The sequence below is a fragment of the Musa acuminata genome, chromosome BXJ1-2 (assembly GCF_036884655.1).
Source record: "Musa acuminata AAA Group cultivar baxijiao chromosome BXJ1-2, Cavendish_Baxijiao_AAA, whole genome shotgun sequence".
NCBI lineage: Eukaryota > Viridiplantae > Streptophyta > Magnoliopsida > Zingiberales > Musaceae > Musa > Musa acuminata.
This window is the reverse complement of record NC_088328.1, coordinates 24,388,843-24,401,778: the sequence shown is the minus strand read 5'-3', so window position 1 is coordinate 24,401,778 and position 12,936 is coordinate 24,388,843. Positions and strand designations below refer to the sequence as shown.

The 12,936-nt window shown below is 39.6% G+C and overlaps 2 protein-coding genes and 1 pseudogene across 3 annotated transcripts; 1 reads left to right on the top strand and 2 right to left on the bottom strand.

Annotated features, from left to right (window-relative positions):
* Positions 1 to 168: 168 nt before the first annotated feature.
* On the bottom strand, positions 169 to 3,897 carry LOC108952105 (putative pentatricopeptide repeat-containing protein At1g16830). Its single transcript, XM_065094257.1, has 2 exons — positions 1,102 to 3,897; positions 169 to 607 (listed from the first exon to the last, which is right to left on the bottom strand). Exon 1 carries the CDS (start codon positions 3,524 to 3,526, stop codon positions 1,601 to 1,603), a length of 1,926 nt encoding a protein of 641 aa, XP_064950329.1. The 5' UTR covers positions 3,527 to 3,897; the 3' UTR covers positions 169 to 607; positions 1,102 to 1,600.
* Positions 3,898 to 4,524: 627 nt separating this feature from the next.
* On the bottom strand, positions 4,525 to 10,095 carry LOC135602483 (26S proteasome non-ATPase regulatory subunit 13 homolog B-like). Of its 2 annotated transcripts, XM_065094261.1 has the most exons (7): positions 9,710 to 10,095; positions 7,840 to 8,286; positions 6,939 to 7,019; positions 6,649 to 6,678; positions 6,357 to 6,553; positions 6,135 to 6,234; positions 4,525 to 5,000 (listed from the first exon to the last, which is right to left on the bottom strand). In XM_065094261.1, the coding sequence occupies exons 1-7, from the start codon at positions 10,073 to 10,075 to the stop codon at positions 4,815 to 4,817; spliced, it is 1,407 nt and encodes a 468-aa protein (XP_064950333.1). In that variant the 5' UTR covers positions 10,076 to 10,095; the 3' UTR covers positions 4,525 to 4,814. The 2 variants fall into 2 exon arrangements, with proteins under 2 accessions (XP_064950333.1, XP_064950334.1); XM_065094262.1 differs by lacking the exon at positions 6,649 to 6,678.
* Positions 10,096 to 10,941: 846 nt separating this feature from the next.
* LOC135611733 (phosphoribulokinase, chloroplastic-like) lies at positions 10,942 to 12,332 on the top strand (annotated as a pseudogene).
* Positions 12,333 to 12,936: the final 604 nt, after the last annotated feature.

Genomic DNA, 12,936 nt, shown 5'->3' with positions numbered 1-12,936 from the left:
ATCCTTTCTGATCTGTTGGAACAATTTATCTTCAGGACTCGGGTAGTAATCTTTCGGTAAAAAACAATTTATCTTCAGGACTCGGGTAGTAATCTTTCGGTAAAAGAAGCAAGAAAGCTTTGGTCACGAAGAAACAACCGTGATTGCATGGACTAGTGGCTGCGATGCTTCCTCCAAAAATGCCTTTTACAGGTCTCCATTTTCATGTAGCCTATAGCTTTTGTAATAATGATAACCATGTATATGTACATGTATTTCATAATGTGCTATTTTGTTACATGCTATCACAATCATACAGCAAGCCGATCCGTAGGCTTCACAGCAATGAACAACTCTGGTGCCAGTAGTTTTCTTTTTCCTAAAGGATTCTGCAGCAACACCTTCCAGATGAGCAAATAAAGAGCTCAAATGCTGCTGCTGTTCTGATGGAGCAATTTCTTTGGTGGGGACTCACCCTCTGATCATGAAAAAAGTTGATTCATATGGTATTAAAGTCTAACCATAAATGGTGAAAGAAGTGATCAACATTTCTGTAATTCAGTTGCAGAGAAGACCCAGGATCATAACTGGACTCCATTTCTCTTTTCAAGACTCAGTTGTCAGCACCCTGTCAGAAAAAATACAGAAGATGATCATCTTGAAAGGAACACAGAAAGGAGCGAGAAATTAATTCCACATAATGAGAGAGTCATGGAAACTTTCAAAACGCCATAGACAAAGGCAACAAACACAAGAAGGAGAAGAAAACTGCATGATGGGGACGGTCATGGAAACTTTAGAAATACCAAGAATTATTATCACACGTCTTTTCTCCTCTTGGATGCTACCAAGAATTCATAACATGTTCTAAACTTAGAACTACCACAATTCATAACATGTCTTTTTTTCTCTATATAAACTACACAGCAAGCATTTTCTTTTTAATTCCACCACTGGCTAACTCCCATATTTCAACCAGAAAAAATAACACTGACGAGCAATTAAAAGTTGAAACACATGTTACCATCCAAAACAGCCCAAGGATCTTTAAAGTCCATTTCCAATTTTGCAATAGTCATTAGCTACACTAAGTCCTAACAACTAAGAAGAAAATAACTATACCTGTCCGAAAGGACACTGTTCAGTGAAGTTGTCAAGCACCCACCACTGATCTAGCAATTATAATGAGTTTTAAGTAGAAGTGATGCCAACGCCATGCACCAGTGAAGAATACATTGTGCTCATATTAAATCCCCATGATCTGTTCTATATTTCATGCTTGCTTTACATCTAATTCTCTGCCACTGTACATGAGATCTGTGCCATTCCTCCAAAAAAATTAAGTAATCATCAAACGCTTCCTTTCTGCACATGCTTTCTGTCCTTACGTAGGACAATTACAGACGACATCTATAGTACCCAGAGTGATGCCAACAAGTTTCTTGAGCAATGAAGCATCAGAGGGCACTTCAGAAGCTAATGGAGTACCAAGCTCATAAGTCATAGCAGTAGCAACTTTATCCATTTTCTCATGACTCTATTCAGAAGTCCAAGTTGCTTCACCCACGCACTTATGGTAATGCCTGTGTTCATGTTTTCCCGCTGAACATCCAAAAATGATCTAATTTGCAGAGCATACAAGAAGATCACTCTGCAAATCAGATGGGGAATTGTCCATAAAATAAGGATTCTTAAAGTCATATGCCAGTTTTGGGTAAAGATCATATAATTCTTCAACAGAGATATTAACAAGACCATCCAAAAGTAACGAGCAAGTGATCCTATTAGGTACCATTCCCAGATCACACATTCTCCTACATAAAAGGAGTGCTGAATTATAACGATGCAACTTAATCAGAAGACAAATTATGACATTGAATGAGGTATGGTCCATGTCAACTCCGGCAATCTCCATTTCTTTTAGCAATTGCTTAACCGCACCCATGTTTCTAGCCAAACAAGAGCCAGAAAGCATCACATTGTATGTGTAAAGATTGGGAACAATATCAAAATGCTTCATCCGTTCAAACAAATGCCAAGCCTCGTCAAACCTATGACCTCTAAAAAGCCCATTAATAGCAATTGTATAGGACACAACATCAAGGCAGTAATTTTGAAGGACAGCTTTCCTGAAGAGTCTAATTGCCATATGATATTTTCTTCTTTTTACAAGCCCATTGAGGATGACTGTATGCACATATGCATCAACATTGGGATTATTCACAACAATGGCATTATAAACATTGACTGCATTCTCAATACTTCCAGACATGCATAATCCATTTAACAACCCAGCATAACTATAATCGTCTGGAGAAAAACCCCTATTGACCATATTGACGAAAGCCTCTACTGCTTGAAATGGAAAACCGGCCTTGCAGAGAGTATTTATTAATGAGTTACAGGCAACCAGATCAGCAGTAACATCCGATCCTGCTATTAATTTAGGAAGCAATCTCAATTTCCCGGATGAACATAGTGTGCATATTAAAGAAGACATAGTATAAGCGTCAGGATGTAATCTACTGTCCCCTAGACAAAGGAAAACATCAATTGCATCATCAAACCTTCTCGCTTTTGAAAAGCAATCAATCAGGACATTATAAAAAACCAGATCAGGACTGCACTTATTAGATATCATGGTTTCTAAGAGCATGGAGACCTCATTAAACTTCTGAGCTTGAAAGAGACCTCTAATTAGAGAAGTGTACGTCATCACAGTAGGTGAACACCCATGCTCTACCATCTTTCCCAACAATGTACTTGCTCTATCCACTTGACCAGCCTGACAGAGACTCTCAATCAAAATCGTCCAGATTGCTACCGTTAGCTGTTTACCGGATACAATCATGAGCGCTAGTAACTGTAGCAATTCCATGAGCCTCCCAGCCTTGCAAAAACAGTCCAAGACCACAGAAAAACTGCCAGTGTTAAGGTGGAATCTCTTCTTTACCATCTCTCTTATAACATCTCTGGCTCCCAGCCAATCACTTGACTTGCAAAGATTGGATAGCACTATATTGTAACTAATGAAGTTTGGAAACCTGGTGTCCCTGAAGAACTTCAATGCCATGTCAAAATAATGCACCTTGAATAAGATATCAAGGACCATGTTCCTGGCGTAGGTGTTGGGAACGTAATTTTGCTTAATCATTTCATCAAACGCCTCTAATGCACGTCCATAGAAGTTCCCTCGCCAATAAACTCTGATCAAAACCATGAAAGTTTGCGCCTTTACGGAGCACCCAACAGCCTGCTGTTCCCTGACAATCTCCCTAACAGACCCAAATCGGTCGGTGAGCCGTAAGACCACAGGGATCATTCGGTCAAAAGAACATGAATCGTGGAAGTAATTCGGCTGGCGGGCGCACCAGAGGAAGAAGCTCAATGCGATCGTATCCGACGGGCATGTGGAGACGGTAGACTCCACGATCTCAGGGCAAAGCTGGAGCCTGGAGCTGTTAGGCGACTGTATGCTGAAGGCTCTTGGGGACTCGAACGCTCGGTGGGGGGTCAGGCGGCACAACCCTCTCGCCCTCAGTATCATTTAGGGTCTCGGGCAAGAAATTGAGCCAGCCCTTCTCTGCAATCGAGAAGGGAGGGAGGGAGCGGGGGAAAAGAGAGAATTTTGAGCCAAAATTTTCGACGACGGAGATCGAAAACAAGCATTTAAGAGAGGATTCAAAGGAATGAACATAGAACACTAAGGGGTTTAAGAATGGTGGCTTTAGGGTTCAAGCCCAAACCTCCGTGACTTCGGAGAGCAAGTCCGACAGCCACTGCAGTAGTACTAAGCTTCCATTGCACAGGAACTGAGAACACAGTAACTCCGGAGGGGTTCTCCATTTCTTTTTCTAAGAAGAAGAAAATTCGTTAAAACTCGAGAAAAAAAAATACTTTTTTATTCACCTTATTTTTTTTATGAACAAAATTTTAAAAACTAGATAATTTATATATAATCCATTCCTTCCTAGTAAACCAATGATAATAGACATAGAAGATGCAACGCCCTCGACCTACAGCCAATGATTAGAGACATCGAAGATGCAACGCCCTCGACCTACTATCCTACTCTCAAACCCATCTTATCACACCACATAATGAAGAGTTAGAGAGTTTGAAGTAGATTATTTTTCACACCACCTAACTCATTTTTATACGCAATACTAACAATGTAAAATGAACTCTTAGACTATTTTTGATAAGCAATACTAACAATGTAAAATGAATCGCAAGATAAGATGCGCAACTAAACACCGTAAAGGGTGTTGAGCTATTAAGACAGTAAGACGATGATCATGAAAGTCCGATCAAAATTTTCCTTTTTCTCGCACCCTCTTTGTAGTACAATAATTTTGTGTGCTTATATTGAACAACGCTGTGCATCATACCATGCATATGATTAACACCAACAACGTGGCATGTTTGACCTAAATACGCTTGAATCATCCATAAACCTTTTTAAATAATATCAAGTGACATTTTACTCTCCATCTTTCCATCCAGAAATACAAAAACATTCAGTAAAATATGACAGCATGAGAATTCACGAATCGTCGTTTTCTGGATAACTTTTGAATTTGAAACCACTCAAATAGTTAGGAGAAACTATGATGTTTATGATTGCAATGCATGCTTAAAATTCATTTCTGAAAACAAAAAATCAAGAAAAAAAATACATGCTCAGCATTCGCCCACCAAGCCTCAATGCAAAATCTTCTAAAGGGGTCGAAGAACCTCAATTAAAGAGCATTCCCAATGTTTGGTTTTCCGAATTCTCCTGAGCGGGGAACTGTTAACAGAGGAATGGAAAATGAGCAGGTGACAAACGCACATCATGTAGCAATCAGATCGGGGGTTTCTGCTTCAACCGTCGATAAGGCTGTCCGCACTTTGCCCACCCAGGCATCAAGATGATCACGCAATGATTTGATCTGTGGAATTCCCAAAACTCTTGGCTGCACCCACGAGACATGTACTGTACCCTCAACCTGATCTATTATGCCTTCAATAAGATGAACCTGCAAGTCATTGCAGCCCAAGAATTTACTCTTTAAGGCTATATGTAATTTGATGCAAGAAATAATATGGCTAGAAAAAAAGAGTTCAGCATTCCAACTGAATGTTTTCAAAAAAGATGCAACTTTTCAGCGGCATATTAAGATGCCTAAGACCTATAGTACAACAAAAAACACTAGTCTCAGCTATCTAGGCAGAGGGTGGAGATTGATCTGCCTCCATCTGTTTAAGACACTGGGGCTTTAGCTCCGATTCAATTCCCAGCTTTCTTCAACAATTCAACTGAGAATATTAGAACAACATACCTAAGAAATCAAAGCATATTTCATTGTAGTTACAACTGATTGTCAGATTTTCACAACTACTTGAAATAGATTCATTTCCGGTGCACAGATCCCAACATATAGAGAAAAATCATAAAAAATGAGTTTACGGCATTACCAGCAGTGTGTTTGTATTTTGTGCCATGTAGGCAAGAAAGTTCCTAACAGGAAGGCCTACATGCCCTGCAATATGCAAATGATTTTCTTTTTCCCTAATAGTTGGATACATTTTTACAAGGAATCCATACTTACAAACGCACAGAAGGATCTGCAACAATAAGGTTCAAGCCATCTTGCTGGAACTACATTTTGTTGACAAACATGCCCAGTGATGCATAGCACTATTTACAACTACTTGTCACAAAATAAAAGCAATGCTCACAAAACTATATATGTAAGATGCATACAATGTGGAAGGCTAACAAGCAGAGAATATTATAAGCAAAAGTGTGAAACATATCCGCCTATATTACTAATTAAGAGAACAATGAAAAGTGTCAAATCATCGAGCATAACTTAAATTTCTATACAAATCCAGATAATCCAGAATGAAAGAATACCAATAACAACTAAGAAGCTAGGGGAGTCGAATGAAAAGCTAAGGTACCAAGGGTAAACATAAAAAGTAACAATTACATCGCTTAAAGTATTGTAAATATTACATGACAAAAAAGGCATGAAAGGGAAGGGGGCAAAACACAACAAAGGCTGGAGTAACATTCAGTGATTAAATTAATTCCCAAGTTATTGACATTTTATGTATCCCTTCAGCAGAATCAGAACTATGGGTAAAAAATGCAAGGTTAGACTTACAGAAAGCGCTTTCATAAGAAGATATTCCACATCTTGAATAGAAAGTTTAGTTCGCTCAGCTATAATATTCAATGGAATGGTTCGATCCTCAGATGGCCGACTGCAAGGAATTGAATGTATCAGTTTGGAAATGGTTAAAAGTCTCAATCACACTAAAAATGAAAGAGCAGAAATATGTACTTAACGTTAATCTGGAAATTAATTGACACTTGAAAATCTTACCTGAAAATTATTTCCATCAAGCACAGAATATTAATTTTTTCAAGTAACTTCTTCTCATTTTCTACTAATGCAGGTTGTGCATTCAAAGCAGCATTATGAATCCGACATAGTTCTTGATAGCGAATCAGGTGTCCAACGTTAAATGCTTGAAGAATATGGTATAGCCACTCCATCTTTGTTCCCGTGAGACTATTGATCTGCAAAACATTCTGAGAGTTCAATATGTAACGAGAGTTGGTATATTTAAATGAAAGTAGAACTTGGATAGAAAGAAAATCATGAGATAACCAACATGGCAGTCAGATGGCTCCAACTTTATGCTCTGTGGTCACATATCATGATGATAATCGTCCACAAATGGAAGAAAAAGATGTGAGAAAGGAAACAAACAGTTAAGGAGTGATGAAGCATGTCAGCAATTAAATCACACACCAAGATAGAAGAGGTATATCAACAAATCGCAAATCATCAACACATTAGAAAATGAAGATCACAATTCTTTGACTTAATAATACAAAATGTAATTAGTTCTATAGGAAAAAGAAAGTATATCATAGAATTTTGCCTAGAACTTTTTCTTACAATTGGATGCGCAAGCAATTCCCCAAAGTTGTATATGTTATCCCCTAGAAGTGCCGAAAGGGAAAGGTCAAAGGCCAAATCCTGGAAACAAGATATAGGTCAGACTGAGTGAATGAAGTATCACAAAATATAATAAGAGAAACTACTACATTAACAGTACAACAACAATGATAACAAAGCTGTGAAATCACAACTATTTGGGGTCAGCTCCACAGATCTTTTGCCACCACCAGCAAAACCCAAAACTTAGAAGAGATTCTGAAGGACTAATAGAAGTGTTTGTGCAATGTCTTCCAACCACTATGAATAACTAGAGGATGAAAATTAAAGAACTACTATATATACAACCCATATGGAACATATTTTACCAGATAACCCATAAGAGACTTTGAAATGCAACTGTGTGAAAACACAGAAACTTGCCCTGGAAGACATAATAGTCACAAATCATCTCTCATGCATAGAAGTCACATAATAATCCTAGTACAGTAGGACCTTCCATGAAGGACTTTTCAGTAAAAAAATGTAAATCATCGAATTGTAAGCAATGTAAAAAGATTTAAGGGAAAGGGAAATTTGCATTCAGTATCTGAGCACTTATGCATCTGTATTCAAGATTCTCACCAACTTCATCTCGAATTAGTAATAAGGTCAAACATCCTTTTAAGATACAATAACTTACGACAAGAGACCTCAATGAATCTCCAACAACAGAAGAAGGCAAAAATCTCAAAGCCCAATCATGTCATCAACATGATCAAATTATTACCCTTGATTGTAATTTCAAAACCTCAAACTGTAATGGTATTAAAAACAATAATGATTATTAGAAAATTTGGCAAGATTGAAAACAAATCCTTCATCAAATATGATATACATATGTAATAAGTAAATCATTTACCAACTTGAATGAAGCTGAAAGAGATTCTACTGAAGTATAAGCCAAATAAAGTAGGGCACTCTTGTAGAACTCTGCAAATTCTTGTCGTGATTTATGATACTGAGAGGTAATCCAATAATAACTAGCATGAACAGAAGGATCAATATCAGTCATGCTACTTAGCGTTCTCTCTCCCTCTTCAAGAAGCTTTTTGCACTCCTTTTGACTGCCTTTTTCTAGATAAAATGCAGCTATTTGCATCTTCGCATATAGGATAGGCTCCTCAATCCGCAACTCTCTAGTAGCATTCAGTTTTTCAATTATTCCTTCAAGATAGCTAATTGCAGCTTCTTTTTCTGAATACTGTCGTGAAATTACTGTAGCAAAGTGAGCAAGCTTCAAGAGATTGATTTTTGTCTCAAAGTCTGTAATGAAGTTATGATACAGTTGTATAAGAGTGTCGCCCGCCTACAAAGAGTAGCAGAAAGGTGAGAATAAAAAAGAAGCATGCATTCTCAATTACATGTCACAAGAGTTAACATGCATAACAAGGAGAATGAGGATACAAATATAGAGAACTTATCATAACAAACAAACTAGATCCACTGGAGCTTACCTACATTGCTTTCTGAAAATAATTCATTTGCCATGAAAAATGCAGGGAATTAAACAGGATGAAACTAAGAAAACTTTCTTGCTTATATACCTGACACAAATAATGCCACATTAAACTTTATAATGCTGTCAACAAATAGAATCATGAAATACGTCAAGTAATTTCTTTTAGCTGAAATGATCACCAATATTCTTAGGTGATTGAGCAAACCAATTAATGAATAAAACATCACTAGTTAACCAAAATCAAGAATCCAAATAATATCAAAGTAGAATCACTGTTCTGTTTTATCTTCATAACACTGCCGTATGGAACCTGGCTAGAAAAATCTAAAGTGCAAACATGAGTAAACTGGCATGTTTAACAGAAATTATTCTTTAAATGTTACTAAAGTAACTAAACTACCTACCTTCTTTTTGTTATCAGAAAGTGCCTCAACCTTCAAAACTGGAACTTTAGTGCAATAAGAAACCTAGCTGGACCAAACCTATGCAGGATCAAGAAGAATGCAAAAAGAGTTTCGCTTGATAGCCAAAAAGATAGAGGTCTAAAATAACGCTTGAACAACTGCAGAATAAAAGTAGAAGATTTTTTCATTGTTGTTCTTGTAAAAAATATATTATAAATGTGTTTATACACATATATGTATACACACTCATATGTATATACTAAGAATAACTTTAGTAGACGATTTCTTCAACTAAATATCTGGAATTGCAAATTATAAGGTCACTGATGGAACTTGAACATTCTGCTAACGTAAAGATATTTAATCTGAGGCACCAATAGTTTCTGTGAACCATCCAAGGAAGAACAGAGAGGCAAGCACAAAAAAACAGAACAAAACTAACTAAGCAAATTTGTTGTGGCTTTGCCACCTCAAAGGTATCGTTTATTGAGGTTTTCCCATGAAGGTAGAAGAAGCAATCAACTTTAAAAAATTTATCTTCCGTGCATCAGTGCTCCTAGAGAACCATATTCTGTAAGATTCATTGCTGTTGTGTGTATCTTCCGGCTCAGAAAGAAGAAGGAACACTGAACCAAGAATTCTACCTTCAAGATCTGTTATCTTCACGCATCTAAATATCGATTCCGCCAAAGATCCAAACACGCGTGTCAAAAGAGAAAAGAAAGAAAAGAAGGAAAAGCGCAAATTCCTGTGAAGATCCAGTAACCAGGACATACCAAACAGAAGACTAGACCAATTGTCAAACTGATGACTTTAAACCCTAGCAGGAAACGAGGAAGGGCAGAGGAAATGGAGAAGAAATCTACCCGGAATACGGCCAGGGCAACGAACTGCTCGAGCTTGATGGTGAGCTGGTGCCACAGCTTCCGTTGGTACAGATCCGCCAAGGCGCCGTACCAGTCCGCCAGCTCGGGCTGCGCGTTCTGCTGGGATTCCAGGTACTGTAGCGCCCCTGCCATTGATGGATCGGTGGACCTCTTCCGCAGGGAGAAATCGATGCGACCCCGGAAGAAATCGCGAAGCCCTAACTCCACCCTGATCGCTTCGTTCTTTTTCTCCGCTTTTTTTTCCGGCTTTATTTTCCAACCCTCCGAGATGCCGAGGACACGAGAGGAAAATGAGGGCGGTGTTGTAAGCCTTGAGATTCGGGATCGATCGTGATTTATCGCCATCGCTACGATTCCAGATAAATCTGGACCCTTAATGGGTCCAGCCGTACGGGTATAGAGGAAGGTGAGGCTAATAGTAGCTGTTGGGGAACCAGCACACCACAACTCTTTGAGCGAAAAAGGAACTGACACGTATGTTGAGACGCTTGAATGGGTCCCGCTGCTGTGCCTTTTGAATTGGGACATGTGACCGTATTCTTGCCGTATAAGGCACCATCATCCGCGCCACCTGGCAATTGTCCCCACCACAAGCGATTCTTCCTATACACCCAAACCCATCTCCATTATTAGTCTTAACATGTACTTCTGCAAGATATTATTATTATTATTATTATTATTCTCCTCAAAAAATAAAATAATTTCGCAAGAAAAAGAAGCCAAGGAGATGCAAGTATGGATAGGCGGTACAATTTTGGGAGGTAACTTTATGGAAATATTACGTGCATTAAGGTAACCATCAAAATCATCATATAGTGACCAAAGAACGGACTGCATGCACGCACGTAGCATTGACACAGTGAGTTATAGGCTAAAGGTGCTTTCCCTTGTTTAGCCGAATGAAGCTACAAGACAACCCGCAAAACACTGTTGGAAACCCGATCGAAGCTACAAGTTTGCCTCGTTTCTGTCCAGAACTATGGCCATCGGCCGAGTTCCAAAACGAGAGACACATGAGAAGTTTCATCAGATCAAAGAACCTCAGGCGATGCATTTTTCTTGAATTGTTGTCACAAATAATAAAAATTAGAAGGAATCCAAGGCTGCCCCTTGAAATCATCGAAAAGAAGGGAAGACTGGAACCACATCTTCGCTTCATCTTTATGCTTCCTCCCTGGTGTTCTCTTTCAAAAGCTTGGAGGAAAGAAGAAATGGCAACCTCTGCAGGTGCAGCAGCGCCACCCAAGGGTGGCAACCCAGACTCCAACACGTTGACCGGTGACACCACCACCGTCATATGTCTGGATGACTACCACTCGTTGGATAGAAGTGGAAGGAATCAGAAGGGAGTCACGGCATTGGACCCAAGGGACAACAACTTCGACCTCATGTATGAGCAAGTGAAGGCTCTCGATGAAGGAGTGGCCATGGAGAAGCCCATCTACAACCATCTTACTGGTTTGCCGGAACCCCCCGAGCCAAGCCAACCACCCAAGCTCCTGGTCTTAGAAGGACTGCACCCAATGTGAGCTTCCATTGTATTTCCTTTGGAGACATTGTTAGAAAGGAGAGCGCTTGGTTCATTTTGATGATTCTCTTCATCGTGAGCAAACAGTTTTGGTCATGAGCAACATACCAAGTCTAGGATTCATATTCTACCTCCGTAACATAGCAAACGATCTGATGAGAATTGGTTGACAATCCCTTAGGTATGTATGATCCCCGTGCGAGGGGCCTCTTGGACTTCAGCATCTACTTGGATATTAACAGTAAGGTCAAGTTTGCATGGAAAATCCAGGTCAGTGACTATAACTCACCTAATTCCGTAATGCAGTAAATGTCAGTACATTACCCTCTGATTCCATTTCCATTTACTTGTGGATCGCAGAGAGATATGGCGGAAGGTGGGCACAGCCTCGAGAGCATCGAAGCTAGCATCGCAGCTCGAAAGCCCGACTCTGATGTTTAATTTTGCAGTAGAAAATATACAGGAATCAGCAAAGGAAAATTTTAGTTCATGCCATGTTTATTGCGGTCAGCAGATCCGCAGAAGCAACATGCTGGTGCTGCCATCCAAGTTCTGCCGACGCAATTGATTGCTGATGACAGTGAAGGTAAATTTTTGTGCGTCAGATTGATCATGAAGGAAGGGTTGAAGTACTTCAGTCCAGTTTCCCTGTTCGACGAAGAATCCACCATTTCGTGGATACCATGCGGAAGGAAGCTGGCATGCTCGTACCCTGGCATCGAGTTCTTTTATGCCCCGGACACTTGCTTCTCCATTGAGGTGATGATGATCACCGGGTCTTCGATCTGCAATCGCTGGAACACTGCTTGACTTTTTGTTTCGTGTGAACGTTGTTTGCTAGGTATCAGTGTCGGAGACGGATAGGGAATTCGATAGATTGGACGAGCTGATATATGTGGAGAGGCATCCGAGCAACCTGTCCACCAAGTTCTATGGGGAGGTGTCACAACAGATGGTGAAGCATGCAGAACTGGTCTCTTCCGGGCGATCGCTGGGTTGAATATAAGAGATCTCTACGAGCAGATTGTTGGTGAGACGGCAGCTTCTGCTACTGCTAAAGCAACCAAAGTTTGAGTGAACATTTCTGAACTATTGTCGTCATGTTCCTTCTCTCGCAAAAGCTAGGAGTAGAAACACAATGCATGGTTGCCATCAATGTTGAGCAAAATGGGATATCTGAATTCCAATACTTTTTGGTATGGGAATCACAGGAAGATCCTCATCTTACTTTGTACTGCTGATGTTATGATGAGACGTGACTTTGCAGGCGACGTCTGTGTCGATCAACGTGCATGGTTAAAGGGTCGAGCCATTCTGGGTCATCTCAGTGTAGTTTAAGCTTCCGATGCATGTCGTCATAGATGTATATTGATATATACGTCTATGCCTCATAGAATACACACGTAGGCGTATGGCTCCTCGGATAAGCATTAATGTAATAGGTTAATTGAATAAGGTTTCGGATCACATGGTGAGATGCCTCTGATGATTCCAGCGAATCCCAGTGAGAGTATTCAATTCGTGCAACAACGTGGGCTCTATATATGCTTTTGACCATTAATGGCATGAGTTGGCATAAGGGTTTCATCATTAAATGAAATGTACAAGTAGATTCTTCATGGCTTCTTCTTGATTATGTCTTACCATTAGTCTTGATCACAGTTCTAATCCAATCGAA

What these genes read in the sequence shown, in the direction of transcription:
- LOC108952105 (XM_065094257.1), bottom strand. Translation starts at nt 3,526, where the DNA reads ATGATACTGAGGGCGAGAGGGTTGTGCCGCCTGACCCCCCACCGAGCG.
- LOC135602483 (XM_065094261.1), bottom strand. Translation starts at nt 10,075, where the DNA reads ATGGCGATAAATCACGATCGATCCCGAATCTCAAGGCTTACAACACCG. An exon ending in TGGAGCCATCTGACTGCCAT is followed by an intron (nt 6,554 to 6,648) that starts GTTGGTTATCTC and finishes AATGTTTTGCAG; the next exon opens with ATCAATAGTCTCACGGGAAC. An exon ending in TTGATGGAAATAATTTTCAG is followed by an intron (nt 6,235 to 6,356) that starts GTAAGATTTTCA and finishes AATTCCTTGCAG; the next exon opens with TCGGCCATCTGAGGATCGAA.